The sequence below is a fragment of the Symphodus melops genome (genome assembly GCF_947650265.1).
Source record: "Symphodus melops genome assembly, chromosome: 16".
Lineage (NCBI taxonomy): Eukaryota > Metazoa > Chordata > Actinopteri > Labriformes > Labridae > Symphodus > Symphodus melops.
In genome coordinates, this window is record NC_136706.1 from 4,433,257 (window position 1) to 4,453,270 (window position 20,014).

At 39.9% G+C, this 20,014-nt stretch overlaps 1 protein-coding gene across 6 annotated transcripts in view; it reads right to left on the minus strand.

The window, feature by feature from the left end:
• Window positions 1-309: 309 nt before the first annotated feature.
• The window catches only part of dnm1a (dynamin 1a), a 49,172-nt gene continuing 29,467 nt past the window's right edge, over window positions 310-20,014 (minus strand). For 3 of the 6 annotated variants that reach the window (XM_079363590.1, XM_079363589.1, XM_079363594.1), the window contains 6 exons: window positions 10,340-10,449; window positions 10,110-10,221; window positions 9,446-9,616; window positions 8,646-8,887; window positions 7,912-8,115; window positions 4,381-5,379 (listed from right to left, as the gene is read on the minus strand). In XM_079363590.1, coding sequence (XP_079219716.1) covers window positions 5,349-5,379; window positions 7,912-8,115; window positions 8,646-8,887; window positions 9,446-9,616; window positions 10,110-10,221; window positions 10,340-10,449 — 870 coding nt within the window. In that variant the 3' untranslated portion in view covers window positions 4,381-5,348. Of the gene's footprint in view, window positions 3,449-4,380; window positions 5,380-7,033; window positions 7,071-7,911; window positions 8,116-8,645; window positions 8,888-9,445; window positions 9,617-9,672; window positions 9,801-10,109; window positions 10,222-10,339; window positions 10,450-20,014 lie in introns of those variants that run through there. The other 3 variants (XM_079363591.1, XM_079363592.1, XM_079363593.1) reach the window with 3 other exon arrangements.

The window sequence follows — 20,014 nt, forward strand, 5'->3', positions numbered from 1 at the left end:
TCGTGTTTGTAAAGTGCGAAACGTTGATGTATGTGAACTCTGTCGTCACGCATCCTGTCGGAGAATCCACAGCTGTTACAAAAAGGTGGTTTCTCAGTCATTGAGGGGGATAGATGCAGTCTGAATCTGGATCATCAAGCTGCTCTCTACATGTTGGAGCTTTGAGGGTGAGCTCGAGAGCTGCTTTACACTTTATTGTTTCTTCAAATAGTTCTTTGTCTTTGTGTCACTTGTGTTAGAGACACAGGCACGGTGACACCAGGAGGTTACTGGGAGTTTAGTGTTAAAATATCTCTCTCTCTCTCTCTCTATTATTTTCTGTGATCACGAGGTGTTCGTCTGCCTTTTATCAAACTGGAGCTCCATCTTCTACTCTGTGGGCTCTTTAAAGATTTCATTGAAGTCAACACTTAAAAAAAAAAAAAAGAAAGAAAAAGGCCGGTCGTTTCTGTTACGTTTTCTTGCATTTCCACATATCAAAGATGAATCCATGCACATCCTTTACAACTGGACAGTGTGAGCGTGTATTTGATGTGTGATCCAAACAGCCTGACGTTGCATCTGTTGTATTTTTTTTTTCTTCCTAGAGTTCTATCAGATTATATAAGTATGATTGCACTAAATCTGTACAGAGCTTCTCATTGTGTCCTCTGAAGACGTTTTCTACTACAGAGCCCCTTGTTAACGTCTGTGGAGGAGAAGAAGAACCGTATGAAGCCCCTCTGTGAGGCGGAGGTTTCCAACCCGAAAGCAAATGAATTGAAAGCGTGTGTTTGTGCAGTGTTGCACTTTGAGGATGACTGAGGAAGGTTTGTAAATATCAGTGGAGTAAAAGAGATTGCTTGCATTAAGAATTTGTAAAATGATTCCTGAAAGTGAGGGACCAATCCCAATTTGAGGAAATGAACACCTCTTATCAAAACTGGAAAAAACAAAACTAGTCTTGTTCATATTTTATGAAAAACATGTAACTTATTCTTCTCTGGGCATTAAATCAATCGACTAGATCTGATCACTAACTACTTTGTCATTTCTTGAAGACATCACAGCTGTAAGGAAGAGATGCTCATATTCACAAATTGTGATTGAAGTTCTTTCTCTTTTGACTTATTTCATAGATCTGCAGTATCACTATCAAGCCACAGTAGAGTCCTCTGTTTTCTCCGAGTCTCTCCTCAAGTTTAATATTCCATGATAGATGAGTCTTTTTGAAGGTATTTTTACCCTCTTATTTGGATGTCCTTGAATCTTAAGATGTGCTTACTTTGAGTTAGAAGACACTTTATTTAATTGCACACATGACATTTAAAAAGCAGTACAGAAAGCGTTGGTGCATCTGAGACCTGTTATTCAAGCCAAAATGTATTCAAGATTTAATGTGGAGGCCAAACGGTCTGTTTGTGTCCAAACGTTAACCACAGCACTTTGGTGTAAGCGGCCTCTCTTGATTTAAAAAAAAAAAAAAAAAATTCCTCAAAGCATTCTTACACGTTTTGGTTTCCTTTAAAACTAATCCACACAATCTGACTCTTCCTTGACTTGACTTTGTACTCGGGAGTGGGTTAACCAAGAGATAAACGTCCAATAGAAAGCTTCTAGTGTTATTTCGGGGCTCGCTTATGAACCGACGTGGATAACGTGACTTCCCACGCTTTTTAATTCACTGTTAAAAAATGTGTGATTCAAAGAAATAGCAGAGTAAAATCATCTATTGTCTTCACTGTAAAGGAGGTGGTGTATATACTGTAACTGTGTAACATATTGTATATTCATTATGCCTGGTGGTGTGTGTGTTGGGGGGAGCTGCTCTGCTGTGTTTGCTGGCAGGGAGAAGTGTCTGTACGCCTGTTAGTTCGAGGCTTTGGCGGTTGGATGGTTGTGATTTATTACAAAGATTGACTAAAAGAAGGAAAGAGAAAATATTCTATTTATTTGGATAAGTTAGTGACTCAACTAATCAGTTTTAATGTAAAGTAGAAAAATTACTGTTGGATGGAAATGAAGGATCTTTCAGAGGAATAAAAGAACTGATTTGTTGAAGGGCTGCTTCTGACAGAAGCTTACTGATTTGTTTTTCTTCCTTGAGTAATATTTTCTCCCCTTCTCCTGAATAAAGCTGATTGAGCAACTTTAACACGCGTCGTGTCTCCACTTCTTCATGATGCTTTTAACTAAGTTTTAAAAATGTGTTTGTGACAACGTGATGTGTGAAGCCTGTCTCATGCATAAACTATTTTAAACGTGTTGAATTCTCCCTAATGTCACAAGAGAGGGACATTTACATTAAAAGCATTTATTCTGAATGAATGTATAACTTATAAGAACCTTGTTCATTATTCACTGCAATCATTAATTTGGTTAATCTTAAGAGAAATGCGTCTTAATGGAGCTGTTTGTAGAGATTGGTCTTTATTTGTTTTGTACTTTAAAGTTCTGTGAGAAACTATCGGATCTTTTAGGCACAAGAGGAACTGACATTGTTTTACAAAGCTTCCAACAATAATTAAACTTTTTCAGAGAATTTAAAAAATCCTTCATTGTTGTGCAATCTGCTCTTCAAGTTTCATACTGTTTATTTGTTCCTCCAAAATCTTAATAGCTTTGGTAATCGCCTCCCTCAACAGATCCCGTTCAGCTCCTCTGTCAACATTCTTTGTCGGTAAAGAAAAAGAAGAAGCATCGTTCAGTACACTGAATTGTTTTAATGTGTTCACAAAGCATGGCAGTCCTGCAGGGTAAAGTCATCATTTCATCCACAGCAGGTTGAACAAGATGCAGGTCCTGTCGGCTGCAGGATATCACACATTCACTCTGTCGCTCCCTGAGGGAGAGACGAGAAAAACAAAACAAAAACACGCTCTGCTACAAGCTAAAGTATCAAACAAACCGCCAACATCCATCATTTTCACCATCGTACAATTTTTATACAAGTTTCCCATTTTATGATTCCCTTATACACTTAATCATTTACTCGTAATAATTTAAATATGATATTTCATACATTGTGGACTAAATATTCTAAACAGTGGAAGTCCAAGAAGATGCACCACACATATACATAACATAAGATATAAGATATGTCCATAATAAACTTTAAATAATTACTGATAAATAATAAATACAATACGCTTTGTTTTCTTTGCTTTGGAGTTGTACTAAGAATAACTAGGAAAGTGTTTCAGGTGGGTTTTTTTCATGACGAGAATGACATCACTTGCAGATCAGAATAGATGTGGGTTTTTGAGGCTGGTGGGTTGGTTTGTTTGTGGAGACGGTCAAAATACAACACATCACACTGACAGAAGAGTTCAGCGGCAAAACAGGTGGTGAAAGATGGGTTCAGATCACGGGTTCTCAACAACGCCATGAGGTGAAGACGGGAGGAGCGAGTGATCATTTTATGCATAGACTGTGGCTGTTTTCATGTTCTCACTCACCCCCATGACCACTGAGAGAAGAAAGAAAAGGATGAAAAAAGAGGGGGGGAAACAAACAAAAATAAATAAATAAATGACAGAACAGCATGATTTCCAATCCAATCAGAAGATTTGATGCATGTTCACACGGCAGCAATTGTCTTCTGACAAGGGGCAGAAGCTGAAATGCCGTCATAATGTCATACTTCTGTGTTCCAGGGTGAAGAGTGATCTAACAGTCTCCGGATGCGACCCAGGCCACAGCTTTCCTTCCTCTCATCTTACTATACACCCTAATTCTTGTGTTCGTGTGGCCTTTCTATATATTGCACTTTCTATCTCAATCCAGCCTTGATAAGACCTCGCACAACTATCTTATGTGAAGAAGAGAGGGGAAAATGTGTCATGGGAGGCGCCTCTTTCAGCCAAAGTAATATCGGGAAACAGTTGTTGCATAGGTTATGTGGAAACACAGAGAGCAGCGTTTTTCAGAGGTGGTTGTGTGAGATTATTTGAACATGTGGCTCTCCACTCATAATGATTCAGTTGCAGAAAGAACATACATTTATTACATATTTATACTTAAAGACATTTAAAAGAAAGATAAGGAAGAGATTAACAGAAAAGAAAAGCAGAGGAGCAGCAGCCTTGGCCTGTAGACTATGAAGGTCGAGATTGGAGATTGGAGATTCTGTGGGGGATGTAAGAAGGGCTGGTAACGAGCTTTCAGGAGCAAAAGGTGTAACATTTTTCAGAAATAAAACTCCTTACATGAAGGAGAACCCCCACCCAAATCATTAAGAAGAGAAGACCCACAGACATACCTCACAAATAATCTTGTTGTGCTACGAGCAAAATGTGTCGGCCTGTCTGTAATCAGTAGGCTTAAGTTTGTACAACAGGGAATGTAATTCAGCTCCTCAACATTTTTTTTATTTTTTTATTTTTTTTTTTGGGGGGGGGGGGGGGGGGGACATGAACTGTCACCCAAAAATGTGAACAGAATAATTAGTAACACACTTTATGAGTAAGTGTCATTTTTTAGTTCAAAAGTAGTTACCTCAGAGGAGCCAGTGGCCTAGTGGTTAATTCATGCTCCCAGTTTACAGAGACCATAGTCCTCTGGCCCCTTTCCCGCATGTCATTCCCCGATTTCCAACTCTATCCACTGTGCTGTCTATCTGATAGAGGCATATAATGCCCCAAAATATAATTTAAGGAAAAAGTAGCTACCATGAAACATGATTGAAAAAAAAGTCTTTCAATTGGCATGACAGGCACACAAGATAAGCTAAACAATAAAAATAATTTTTTGTAAAAATGTTTCAGGATGAAAAAAATGGAAAGAAAAACAGAAATCAGGGAGAAAACATACAAGAACCATAAGATAAAAAAAATAATTAAGATAATGACTACAACTGAGGGAATGTCAGATCCCAGAACACCTAATGGACAGGCTTGAGGAGGCAAAGTCATGCTTAATTAGGGAACGTATATCCTGCATGTATTTGCTTATATATACATTTTAAATATGTGTTTGTATTGAGTAAGCAGGTGTGCATGCACATGTGCACTTACACACAGTTTTTTATTTTATTTCATATCCTCTACAGAGGGTACAGCATGTTTGTGTGTCAGTCATGCAGGTGTTTCAAGTATTTTGCAGCATCTCTTTACAAAAACAGAGGGGCGTGCGAATGTGTGTGTGTGTGTGTGTGTGTGTGTGTCTGTGTGTGTGTCTGTGTAGGTGTTGTTTTGTTGGGAGCGGGTTGGTTGGGAAAGAGAGAGGGACGTGACTTAGTGTGAGGGGGCAAGAGAAGGGAGCCGGCTCAGGTCAGGTGTGGTAGAGGACGGCAGGAAGGTGGCACTGTTGTCCATGGCCTCTTGGATAAATAGGCGGGCGACAGGCAGGGAGGGAAGGAGGTCAGAGGTCTAGTGGGTTGGAGAAGGTGGGGGTCTCCGACTGCCACAGACATAAACAGAGACAAACAAATGCAAAAAAACACAAGGTTGGAAGATGTTGGATATGTGTTTCACATTGTTTTTTTTTTTGTATTCTTCAACTTTAGGTTTATACTTACGCTTTGTTGTTAAAGTTTCCCCATGTGTACATTCATGCGAAAGTCAATACTACCTTCACTCACCCAGAAAAACATTATCAAGAGATGAGTAGAAACGCCACCAACATTCAACCAACATCGCAAAGATATTGGCTTTTGTTAACATGTGCAAAATGCAGGTAATATACATGGAAGCCAAACACATAGTATAACTCTGTAACCAGTGTTGTTTTAATGGCATGCACCAAATATTTAATATTGTCCTCTGTCAAAATTATCTCCATTAATTATTAAATGGTGTTACTGTTTTTTAAGATATTCACCTTGGCCTCAGGTTTGGGTCGAGCTATAATTAGTAGGCTAAATTGAGAATATTAGGGTCATGTTTTTAAGATTATTTCTGTACAACTGAGAATAGCTCCCACCAATTTACCATATTCAACCATTTCTCAACTCACAGGGTTGGAAGGCTCAGATTTAGGGTTCAAGTATTTGCTTCCCTAAAAATGCCTCACAAAAAAACGTACAGCTTATGTTAGCATTCAACCTATTACTTTTGTCGGCTCGCATCTATTAGCTAACTATTATTGCCATGACCTAGCTAACATATCACTACCTCGGTAAATACTTAATTTGCTGGCTAACAAATGCTTTTTGCTCGCTCGCATTTTTGTCAGAAAGGAATTAAACGCCTTTCCTATTGTATTTTGTAAAACATTTAATCTGCAAGGTTAGCTCTAAGTGGTTGAGGGCTCACTTTACCTTTTTTCTAAGGTTGTTATTTACCGAGAAAGAAAACTCCTTGGTGCATTTTATTTATCTTTTCCTGGATAATTGAAGTGGTAGGGTTAACGTTATAAATGTTTTTAACATGAAGGAGGCGGTGGAACATTTAAAAATAATTTGAGCTAACATTAAAGTAAATGTAAAGTAAATGATGAATTAGCAAGTTTATTTAGCTTAGCATGAAGCAACACATTTTAGTTGACCATTGATTTAAACTAATTGACTCATAAAGAAAAATATTTTTGGGGTGCTTTTTTGAGGACCCTTATTTTCCCTTCATTTGTTTCTTATTTCTGTTGTCTAAGAGCTATCAAAACTGATACTGGAATTCCCTGGAAAGAAGTTCGCGATAAGCTCCACTTAACAATGACTTTGACAGATACCATATCAGTTACTCCAGAAACATTTTAGGGATGGGTGGAATAACATGGCTCACATACATTACATGTAACACTCACACAACCACCATAATAACGTTTTAAATGACCCCTGTCTAACCCATTATCCCTGATATGTGAGAAATGAAAATCAGATACAAACACATTCTGACACACTGATTCCCCTTGAATAAAGAAATGAATTAGCATCAACTCCAAAAGGCTTAAACACTGATGCAAACACACATCCTCTGAGCTGGTTGTGTGTTTGCCCATGCAGCACTCTGAGAAGAAACGAAAAGTAAGACAGAAAAGAAGAAATTGGCATGCCGCAAAAAGAGGAAGAGAAAGGGTGATGATTATGATGATGGTGACTGACATTAACCCCACGTACCCGAAAAGTTAGTCCTCATTGGTCAGTGATAGTGATTCTGTAGAAGGAACAGTAGTAATGTGTGGGACAGAGGTGTGGTGAGGAAAAGAGGGATGTAGAGGAGGAAAAGAGAAGAGGAGTGCAACAGTTACAGTGCAGGAAAAGCAAATGTTACACGGGTTCAGCGCTCACTTTTGATGGATGAAAATACATCGAAACATTCACTCCTGATGATTTTATTTGAGAATTTTGAGAGGATTTTTTTTTAATCTTAGATTCACCAGTGAGGGCTGAGCTCGGTCTCCAAGCTACTACTCCAACAGTGAATTGAGGAATAAAAAGAAGTTAGCTAGAGCACAAACACAGGCACATGTAAAGCACATAAAAAAGGTGAAAAGGAAGATTAATGGAGAACAGAAAATCCAAACTTCTATTTTGTAAAGACTTTGCTCATTCCAGTGAGAACAATATCTAAGAAAGTCACAAGAGGACAGTGGTTGGGTGGGTGTAAGCGATGACAATGAGTGAAGTGTTAGCTATCATTGATGATGCTTGACAGCATGTTGAGAGTTCAAAATGGTGGCAGATAGACAAAGAAAAAATTGCCAAGACCAATAGGAAAAGAAGCCCATGAAGTAAAAATGACATCACGATCTATCAATCTATTAGGGAAATGCTATCAAACTAGTCGTCTATTCATCTATCAAAACCAGATTTCTTTCACTGCCATTTACCTCCTTTATCCCCTCATCCAGGTGTCTTCACATCCCCCTTAGTAACAGAAATATCCACACTTCAGGCTGGATATCCTTTTTATTTTATATCATAAACTATGGTTTGGAATTTTAACGTCCCTGTACCGTAAGAAGCACTGGCATATCACCTATATGTTCCCTCACCTGGGGACACTTGGGGGTGCACGGTTAGGCCGGGAGGGTACAGAGGGTGGTGGCCCGCTGTAGGGGTCTGGAGAAGCCCCCGGGCGAGAGGGTACAGGTGGTCCCCCAGCAGGAGGAGGGCCAGGTGGAGGACCACGAGAGACTGGGCGACCTGGAGGTCCCGGAGGAGCTCGGCGGTTGGGAGTGGGGCTGGTGGCTGGAGACCTAGGAGAGAAGAGAGGAAAGGCACAGGTAAGCAGCGTGAAGATTCTTCTTATAGTAATTGTGTAGATGGTTTCCTTACAGTCTGAGTTTTCATGTAACGTTTAAGGACTGATTTTTCTTTTTCTTTTAATGATACAATTAATAACCCATTTTATTTTAAACTGTCTTTGCACCGCCAGTCTATCCATCATGCATTGCATGGGCAAAAATAAAACTGGTTCAAATAATTCTGGAACTTGGAATTTCAAGTGGTACATGAAATATTAAAACTGTCAAATCAAATGTTTATTTTTCAGTTGATATAAATGTAACTGATCGTAGTAAGTGAGTCCATGAAGTTTTCTCTTGAAGTCCATAAACTGTTCAGAATCAAATTCCTATCATTGTGGGCTTTGGTATATTTGCAGTTATCCCACTGTCTTCCAAATAATCTTTATCATATTCTTAAAACTACAGATTTAAGTTGCACTATTGTGGCTTTTCATCTTTGCCCAGCAGCCATTGGTCTTCCGCTGTCTCTTGGTTCTTACCTTCCTCCAGAGCTGCCGCGCTGCACCTGAAGCCAGGAGTCGTCCACAGGGGGCGGCATTGACGTTGTTACAGTAGTTGTGCTGATGTCCCCTATGATATTAAGGGCCTCTCGCAGGGCATGGTACATCCTCAGCATCTCGTCACGATGCTGGGCCTGCTCCTGAGACTCCTCCATCAGTGTGTTTTGGTCCCCGCACGAGTACAGCTGGGCCAGCAGCTCAGCGTTTATGAACTCTTTAGTCTGGATAACAAGGGAGACATGATTCATGATGAAAGGTTTCTGCTGTTTTTGATGCAACTAACCATATTCAAACTCAGCTAATTTCCTCTGAAGTCACTTTCAGGGTGAAATTTTAAAACGCTGTTATGATGTCTTACTGCTGTATTCCAGGTTACAAGCAGTATAAATAAGAGTTTCTGATTAAACATCCATTTCACCAATTCTCAATTTTATGAGCAGCTACAAAAACAATTTCTGGCAGAAAATCTTGCTGTATTTTAAATTAAAACAACACATTAGATAAGCAGTTAACTGCAGTCAAACAACAGCTAATGTTCATCTACTTCTTTGAGTCTACTGTGAGCCTGGAAGTAGCTGAAGAATTATTTAATTTGGTAGTGATACATAATACAATAAAATAGATTGTTATGTATTGTGTTGTAAACTAGGAGTTTACCTTCCAGTTTGCATAGTCTTATTTATAAGGCTTGAATGTTGTCATTCACCCCTTGTCTGAACATAAGTAAGGTTATCAAATATTGGAAAACGGTTTTTGTGTCTGTATGGTAAAGGACCTACGTTGTTTATCATGAGGTGCATGATGGTCTTCGGCATCAAGTCGCGGACAGTTTTGTTAACGATGGCCATGTAGGAGTCGACCAGGTTACGGATGGTCTCCACCTGCCGCTCCAACTGTGGGTCCATGCTGTTCATTAAGTTGTCAGAGCCATTTTCATCACTGCCCTCACTCTGTGGAGAAGAATGAGGGAGGGTGGACAAATGTGACACAGATTAATTTTGGAGTTAGGGAACCACAGACGACTTTCTTTTTTCTTTCTTTTTTTAATCAAAAAACTAAACACAAGTCTTCTTCTTTATGAAATGTCATATCAGAGACACAACAATGATGGAGACATACCTTTCCTTCCTTGTCCTATACGGTCACACAGCAATGAAGAAAACATTAAAAGAAGATGGATAAGGATAACATGAGAGACGCCACAACATTTAAACATACTCCAAATAAACCTCAACAACAGTGCGTACAACTCATGAAAAACAAAAAAATTATTTGCTCTGCTTTTTGCCTTTAATTTGGACAAAATAAAAAAGAATTGTATTTTGGTTTGCTTGTGCTTTATTCTGTACTGATCAGTTAAATCATGAGTGGAAACATGAGCTTTCAATAAAAAAAGAAATCCTAACCCTAATTTTCTTGAGTGTGCAAAAACAAAAATGCTACCGTGACGCGTTCAGGGTAAACGCCAGCTCTGAGGAAGGAGGCCTTCCAGGCATCCACGTCCTCCTGATTCTCACAGGCCAGCTCCAGCTGACGGTAGTCCTTATACACGTTCCTGTGAACACACAAATGAAAGAGCACTAAAGAATGTTTTAAAGGTGGTTACAACTGATGCATCCTACAGTCGTTGTCATTTCAGCGCCATTTTTTGTTTTTTGCTGTTGAAAAAATACCTTTGTTCAGTGTTGAAGAGGGCAAAAATGTGCTTGCTGGACATAAAGCCTTTCTCCACATCGCGCAGCCTCAGGTTGTCCACTTGCAGCATGTACTTCTTCTCCTTTTCCTGCAGGAGGCGACAGAGAAACACTATGGTAACACGAGAGAGAAGAGACCACTGCTCAATGAGAGAGGGAAACGTTTCATTCAACTTTACAGTATTTACACTCATATTGTATATTTGACCAAAATGATTAGTGGCTGATCAATATCCTACTTTCTTTATACATTTGATATTTGAATGTTTTTCACCACCAGTGAAGAAAACATTAAAGGGCACGGAAGTAGAAAAACTATAGATAATTCTAGATTTAAAAAAAGAAAAGAATGAAGATGACCTATTGAGGAAATCAGGAGTGAATGCTTATAAAGAATCTATCAGCAGACAAAAAAAAAGAGAAGAAAGGGGGAAGGGGAAAGTCATACACAAGCCTCCAGTCTGTGGTTTTGATTACAGTTGTACAGAGTACAAAAAAGGGGGGCGAGCTACAAATGAGAAACACACTCGGGAAAGAGAGAGAGAGAGAAAGACGTTCTTGTACTTGTAAAACTGCACACAACATATGATATCCAGACAACTATTTATGAATCAGAGAACCTCAAAGTTTGTTGGGTCGGTCTGACATATGCCAGCACGCTCCCTCCCTCTCTCTCTCTCTCTCTCTCTCTCTCTCTCTCTCTCTATCGCAGCATCTCTCACTCTATTGCTCTCTTTTTCTCTATCTTTAACAAACATACAAACGCACGCTCACATAAACACACGCACACACACACATGCTGTGGTTGAACTCCTCAAAGTCTATTGTTACAGAGTGAAGTTTCTTTACCGAGGCTGCATTTGGATGTGTGTGAATATTTTACAGTGACAGTAAAATAACTATTTAAAAAAAAACAGAGAAGCCAAAAATAGTACAGGGTGAGCGAGTTTACACACACACACACACACACACACACACACACACACACACACACACAAACATGCACATGTTACTTTGGTTGCAAACAGCACCTTTGAGCGTACTCTCTAACTAACCTTAAAACCATCTGGATGGCTAACCACAGGCCTGCCCTGCCCAACCCAGTATGTATAAGTGTATGACACAGTGTGTGTGTGTGTGTGTGTGTGTGTGTGTGTATAAAAAGATAGAGAGAGTTTAAATCTGAGAGAGAGAGAGAGAGAGAGCGAGCGAGACAGGGGGTTGTGTGTGTGACCAAACTCTTTTATCAAAGGATTTATGACCTGTGCAGCCAAATGGTCGTAGCCCCTAAATGCATGTAAAACTCTCTCTCCCACACACCCACTGACACACACACACATACAAACACACACATTTGGCCGCCAGAGTTCACCCAGGTGTCCACTATATAAAAAATTAAAACCTAAACAAGCAGCAGTTGCAGCCTGCAGAATGCTGACATCATCATTCAAAGTGACATTAAGGGCAAAGAAGTCCCCGTCCTCCGTCTCTAAGTTTATTCAGTAATTCTCCATCTTTGCCTTTTTTCTTTTTTTTTCATCTTTTTTTCCCTCTTTCCCCTTGTTCCCTCGCTCACTCGCTTTCCCTCTCCCTGGGAGTGAGCAACCTTGGACTGATTCATACATTTTCCTCTCCTCTGGCCAGTAAATCCAGTCAGGAGAGTTGGAAAGGGATGAGGAGGAGGAGGGGGGAGATGGGGGGCGAGGGTATGAGTGTGTGCATGATGTGTGGAAAGTACAGAGAAAGTGAACTAAAGTAGAGACATAGAGGCAGAATATATGACAAAACGTGCAATATGCAAACACATGAAGTCAATAAAATGCTATCTGCAGGTTACCATTTGGGAAATGTGACTAAAAACGAAGGGAAAAGACTAATTTCAGCTAAAAACAACACAAATGATCACGAGAGAAAACAATTATGATCAAGTCTTAATTCACACATTTCCAACATCTGTCAGCTTATCAAGATGTTTTATGTCTGTCAATCGGCCCATCTTGCATAAGTGTGTGTTTTATTGTGTACGTGTAGCTGTGTTGAGTGATGTTGAGTGCTTTCACATATGCTCTCATAAAAAGCCAGCCAGCTACGGCGGGCCAACTCACAAATTTCAGACATCAAGCACACACACACAGACTCGAGAGAAAACAAACATTCTGATGCACACATGACAAGGATAAGCTATATGAAATACACATGTGCAAAAACACACGCACACATTTAACCTTTGCATACAGCATTTCACTTGGATGACGCCAAAATGTTGTGAATCACCATTCATGTGCCAGAAACAAACACACACACACACACACACACACACACACACACACACACACAAATGTTGCAAGTGTAATTCACTACTTCTGTGAGACTTAAAGCTCCATAGAGACAGTCTAAATTAAACACTGTAAAACATTTTGTATGCTAATATCAATTAGCATACCGAACAGTGCAGATTCTTCAATGGAGAACAAGTTTGTGAAGACCAAATGTAAAAGACAAATTAATAATCATCGGATTACTACCTGCCTTTGTTTTTTGCTCATTTATTTGTGAATATGCACAAAATGTTCTGATGGTGTTTTCTGTTTATGATACAGATAGAATAACTGATATGATACCAGTACCTAAGCTTGATTTTTGTTCAATACCTATGTCCTCTCTGATCAGTGTGCTGTAAAAACTAACCAATAACTCTTTTGATTGCTTTCATTTTTGTCAGCAGATTGAAGGAATCCTAATAGAAATAAAGCTTACAATGCCAGTTGCAGCTCAGCTTGCAGCCCCTTCTACAACAGCAGAGCAACCTTATACATTTATTCATTACAAAATTGTAACAGGAAAACGTGGATGTTTGGCTAGCTCTGACTAAAATTAAATTCTAGCAGGACAATGTTGTTGTTCACTATCCTCACATTACTACTAATGCTCCAAGCTAAAAGAAGTTCTTTATTTCTCTAAAAGAAGTTGCTAGTTGTATCTATCATCTCTGTGTTTTCTCATTTCTGTAGAAAACACACAAAATAATTTTTGGGTGTCTAATAACATGTGACTTTAATGTCGTGACTTCGGTTTGTACTAGTTGATACAGATACTGCACTGTTGGCTGTGTAACAGTTTCATCGACACTATCGATACGGTTGACGGAGTTGCACACTAGCAAGTGTCTATAGCCCTATTCACACATGCACAAAACATCCACAAAAAAAGTCATCACAGTTCACAGTTTCTGACTCTGTTGCCTGTTGACCGTTACGTCTTGTCTTGCCTCATGGTTCCCCCCCCCCCCCCCCATCGTGTCTTGCCTTGTGCGCCCCTCCCTCCCTGTCTGACAGGGAAAGCTTCCTGCTGTGAGGGACATGTGTGAATAATATACTGAGGAAGGTTTTAGGAGCAGGCTGTGTGAAATTTTCTAGAAATTTTCAGGAATGCACTGGAGAGAAGGGCTCATTGGGGAAAATAACAATGTTGTTTGTCCTGCACTGTAGCAGTTTTGCGCTGGATTAAAGACGGAGCCCATGCTGTTTGTTAACTACACCTTTAAAACGGGATGATGTCATTAAAACCTTTGAAGGTTACTCACTCACTCTAGTCCCTAATTTTATAAATAGTTTGATAAACTATTTTTTATTTATGCCTGAACATCAAGTAGAATTAGGCCTTCTTTCTGTGTGTACCTTTATGTTTTTTAAGTCTCTCACACTCACACACACACACACACACACACACACACACACACACACACACACACACAGCAGCCCTGGCAGAGTTCTTGGTATTTAACCTGTGGTGTTTGGAGCAGTGTGAGAGCAAAGTACTTTCCATGGTTTTATTTTGCTTGTGAGTAATAGCCGGCTCATTATGAAAAAGCCAGAGGAAGTTCACTTCTGGATTCATAAAGGCTCGCCACCGCTCTGCACACCGTCCAACAAAACGCTGCAGAGAGTCAGACAGTATTTCAAAGTGTAGATTAAAAATGTACTCTCTCTTACGCACACAGCGATGCCAGCGCATGTGCTAACAGGAAAAACACCCACGTGGGGACGCATGACACAAACCAAATGTAATTAGCACTTTAAAACAAATGTGTGTAGTTTAGATGGCAAAACCAAGAAGACAGTAGTTTACACTGCCGTTGATGTTGTTTTAAAAGGTTGTATGTCTTCGTGTATGTGTGTGTGTGTGGTAGTGCACATGTCAATGTGAGTCTGATAGAAAAGTCCTGGTGACTTGGGCCATGCATCAAAGGGCTGCGGAGAAGCCGCACGGCATCTGGGAGCAATAACGTTGCTTCTAACCCTTCATTACCACAAAGACTGGGCCCTGGGTGGCAGCCAATGGCAATTTTCACGACCCTCCTCCTCACCTCCCTTCGTTTTTCTTTCCCTCCATTCTTCTAGCATTCCCCCACTGAGCTGTCTTCTTTTTTTTAAAATTGAACACAGAGAACATTTCTGTGATTCTTAAAGTGAGTAAAGGAAAAGACATAAACAAGATGGCACTAAATGGGTGAAAAGCACTTGTGTACAGCTTGTTAAGTGTCTCCATATTGAAATACATTTTAATAGAGCTTTTCACATTTTTTTTTGTTTGTTTGTTTTTAGAAATGAAGGGTAACGCTGAGTCCACATCAAATTTAAAATCCAGCTAACGCATGCACAAATCTCTTTGGTTGGTGAGTAATGTGTCTTTGAAAAACAGCATCTGAAGAAACTTGATTTGACTTTATGGATGTTGTATAAAGTGAAGCCACATGTTGCTAGCACTTCAAGTAAGAATAGAAAGAGAATTAAACAGCAGACAGCTAGAATACGCTTTTCTGGAGCAAACTGTAAAAACACACAGCTGCTGGTGACTCATCTAGCTACGAGGTTGTGCAATAATGCTCGTAACAAATCACCTTGGATGGCCTGCCAACCACCGTACTTTTAAACACTTCATTTATCATGAGAGGGGCTTCTTTATAATTTTGTTGAAACAAAGGTTTTTCTATGTCCTCTGTCAAATCTAATCTTAAAGATTCATTCATGTACAACAAAATAGATTCTCAGATTTTCTTATCAGGAAAAGGTTGATCTTATGTTTAAAATATTTGGGGGTTTTTTGGCTAGTGAAACTTGCTTCATCTGACTCTAAAAAAGAGACAGTTTTATGCTCTACTCAGCTTTTCCTGTGGGAACTAACACAAACACATATAAACATTGGGAAAAGGAAACGTGGTGTCCACATGACAATGACACATTCAGTCCACAGTCCGGTCAAGTATCCTGGCAGGTCAGTGATACCTTCCTGTTTAGCAGCTAATTGCCAAGCAGTTCATTATCTGCTTTGCGTTTTACTTCTGCAGAAGGTCAGTGTAACAACCCGGGGTGGGGGGCTGTGCCAGGACATGTGATCAATCACTGCTGACCACCAAAGAGTAACAGAAGAAAGGAGGAGTCTACACAGCCCACTAACCACATAAACAAGTGAAAATCCCCACACGTCCAGGGACTGCTGTCTGACAGAAGGGAACAGCTTTGGTTGACCTCTGTACATGTAATTAAGTCACATAATCTAAGAATTGTAAAGGGTTAAAGGAAGGAAAGTACATTGTCTCAGGGACTGCACTTCAGCACAACTAAGAGGCATTTGTGTGTAGCATTGCAGGAATATTGATATTTCAACTCCACAACAAATGTGGTGATTTTTTTATTTTATTTGACTGCTACAAAAATGAACAACAGTGAATTGTTGATGATGGAACCATCCAGTAGAATCTAGTTCAAAAGGCTCAACCATTAAGATCAACTGCAATGAAGCACAACATACACATGCATCTAGCTGTTATATTAATCCATAAACATCTCGAAAGTCTGATAAGTCACGATGTTGATTACTTTTTGAGATGTTTGATCTACTTTAAGTGAATTTAAGAAAATATTTTAATACTTTTAATAAATGAGGTTTTGAATGGCTTTTATTCTGTCAGTGTTAATGGGCCACTTGTACCATGGTGGATTTATGTATTCAAATCAGTGTTTAATTAAAATGTAATTTAAATACAAAATGCCCCACCAAGTAAATACATGTCAAACCACCTACAGTATAACAGGAAAAATATGTCTTCTGACAAAAAAAAAAATCACATCTGAGGTAAAGATCTGATGTAAGAATGGAGTGAGGTAAAATGTTGACGTGTAAACCAAAGTGAGGTCACACATGGGGTTTTATGCGTAGCGTTTTAGTAAGGCTTTCAAGGTAGTAAATGTACACAATGTGGAGTCCTGCCATTACTGTCATGGATTCAAAGAGGTCGCGTAATCCCAACCCTAATCCTACATTTTCAAATATATCACAGTTATGTCATCATCAAAACTGCATGAGTGAAATTCAGTAAGACCAAAATGAACCGCCAGAGTACTTTTTATAGTTAAGTGACTGACATAATATGACATTTTAACTCCTAAATATAACTTGTTCTGCACCGTACACAGAGGGTGTTTTTAAACAGAAGGGTATTTTTATTACATGGTTGTGCCAATGGTTGGGAAGGTCCAAGGGTGGAGAGGGATTTTTTTTGTTTTTTTTGTTACACACTTACAGTAAATCAATTCTTGTAAACCTTATGAAACCTCCCCCGATGCCAAACATTTTATAATACCTTATTTATGGACTCATGTAATAGTCATTCATTAAATATAAACGGTGAATATGGGGCCTTTTACATGACAATGTCTTTTTCCAACGAATAACACTGGTCCTTGAACACATACAGAAACCTTCTGACGTCTTTTAATTGTTATTTAAAGGAGGAAGTGAGCCTGTAGACTCTTACACACACACATCAAAATTACATTACAACACACACATATACGCACAAGCACACACACACACACACACACCAAAAAAGATTTTTTTGAGGCAGGCCTTTAGCCTCCTGGGTATCATGGGAGTGATTCTCTCTGCTACTCAGTTTTTTGCACTTCTATATTGGCTTCATTTTTGAACACACATTTATTTTAGTGAGAGCTAAAATATATCTTCTGACACTTCGGAAAAGTCAAAGGCTACATTTAACACCAACTCATGTCACAGCTGACCAAACAACTTGTAAATGAAGGGGTTCAACTTGCCACACTTTTACAAGCTACAGTGTTGAATAGATACTATATCAACACCCTACTACAGGAACATTTCAGGATTTTGAATGTTGAACTTAAAGTTTCCATAAATTCATGTAGAGTCTCTTTAACTACTGGTAAGACCTTGAATACTAACTCCTTTTGACCGCACTATTTCTATGACAATATCTGAGCTATTTTGCAGAGTTTCTCAGTCATCCATGACAACAAATAATGACTTGATATTTTTTAGGGAAGGAGTCAATCACACAAAGCTATTATGTGGTTGACATTTCTGTAAGCCGAAAAGAGTAATGGAGGATTGACATGCTATCTCTTGTCTGCAAGCTATCTGTGAGCTTTCTCTGTAACTCAGCGGACTGAAGACACTTGCGTGACATACTGTGGATCACATTTTGGTGCTGAATTTGTGGGTTTGGCAAGCATATTACGTACATTTTTGAATAAATCCACAGCTAGGGTTTTACACGCTTTACGAAAAAATGAACGCTGACAGTCACTCATTTTAGACAAAATCTGAGTACAAAAGCAGAAACTTGAAGTTTTCATGACAATATTAATGAGCATTATTTTATGACAGCACTGATTATAATGGCACATTAAACTGGAAGTGTGACTATGTGTTTGTGTGCATACATTCTGAGTATTTCTAGCTTTTCTGACTAAGACTTTGAAAAGGAAGCTGTCTGCCTGGTCATCCAAACAGTGGAAACAATGTTGGTGCGACCGCAGCGCTAACCCCCACCCAACCCATTAAAATTCACTCCTTCCAATCCCTGAACCCAAGACTAAACTGCAGCAACAATAATGAGGATTGATTTTCTCCAACCTCTTTTCTGGCTTCTTTCTCAGCTACATTTTTCATTTCTTTTCATTCTCCAATCACTAGGAATGATTTTTTTTCACCCCCCAAATTTTTTGATGGCTTCCTTCTTTCATCCCCACTTTCCTCCCCGTTTTGTATCCCGACTTTCCCTCCACATCCCTCCATCTGTGAGCCGGTACTGCTGACTGGTATCTCCTGGGATTGTGCCTGCTTTGATTTGGAGCTCAGAAACCATAGCTAAAACAAACACACGGCTGCACACGCACACACACACACGCACACACGCACACACACACACACACACACACACACACACACACACACATTCATACACCTGGAAACACTAGCGGTGATTACTCCTGTCTGCCAAAGAAAGAAACCTATATGTGTGTGCGTCTGGGTGATTGTGTGTGTGAAATGAAGAAGGTGAAGGAGGCAACTTTTACTACTTATGTCTCAACTTTGAACCGCACTTTCTTTTTCTTTTTCTACACACACCACCTCTTTCGCTCTGGTTCTGATTTACCAGTTCTATGTCAGCCTTCATCAGTAGCCCCCCTCCTCTTACTGTGTGTGTGTGTGTGTGTGTGTGTGTGTGTGTGTGTGTGTGTGTGTGTGTGTGTGTGTGTGAGGGCTGCATAAAGGGCTCTTTATTCGCATCGGACAGGGAGAGGAAATCAGCTTTAGAAGTAAAAACAGAGGGAGCAGGAGAGAGATGGAGACCACAGGGCTGCACATCTGGAGTTATTACAAGGCTTCCTCCCGCTTGCCAGGAAAACGCCGACATTCCTGCCCTCGCTACAAAGACCGAGGAGCCTCTACTCTCATCCAGACCCCCTCCTACACACACATCCATCACTTCACAACCACATTTACACTCACATGTACCATAAGAAGATACACTGGATGCAAGAAAGGACACCCATTCACGCAGATGCCTCCACGTGAGCGCACAAACGCAGACATCCTCCCATCTAACCAACATACGCTTCCACTAAAAGTAGTTCCCTCCCTCTGCAGCCAATCCTTCACTCCCTTTCCAAACTTCCTGTTCACCTTTGACCTTCCACTTTCTCCTAAAAATCCAGAGAAGAAAGGAAGAAGAAAAAGAGGGAGGGGAGGTAAGGAGGAAAAAAGCCAGACAGAGGGGAGGAGAGAGTAAAAGAAGAGGGGAGAGAAAAAATGGGGGGCCGGCGAGCTCCTCCTCCTCCTCCTCTCCCCATATCTCCTCTCTCTCTCTCCTCCCTTTTTCTTCTTCTGTCTCCAGAAGAGGAAACTTGATGTCTAATGGTTTGCCACGTCGAGCCTCAAGCCGGTCCACTTTGCTTGACTTTTTTACTGTGGGAAACTTGAAGAAGAAATACCCTTCGGAAACACCCTCAAATTGGTTCCGTCCAAATAGTGTGGCGATAATCTCAGCGGAAATCAACATGGGGTGAATCGTGGCAACAAGCGAAGGAGACACAACAAATACAAGTGAAGAAGAAGAAGAAGAAGAAGAAGAAGAAGAAGAAGAAGACGGGGCAATGCTGAAGACAACAAGATGTGCAGAGGAGAAGATTAATCATCAAATCGCAGGTATTCCATCTGAAAGCAGAACGGGTTTGGTTTGTGTCAAGAAGATAAAAGATTGGGATGTTTTGTTGGGGACGTTGAATCAAACTTAGCATGATCTCAGCTGACCACAAATATTTACTCCAAAGT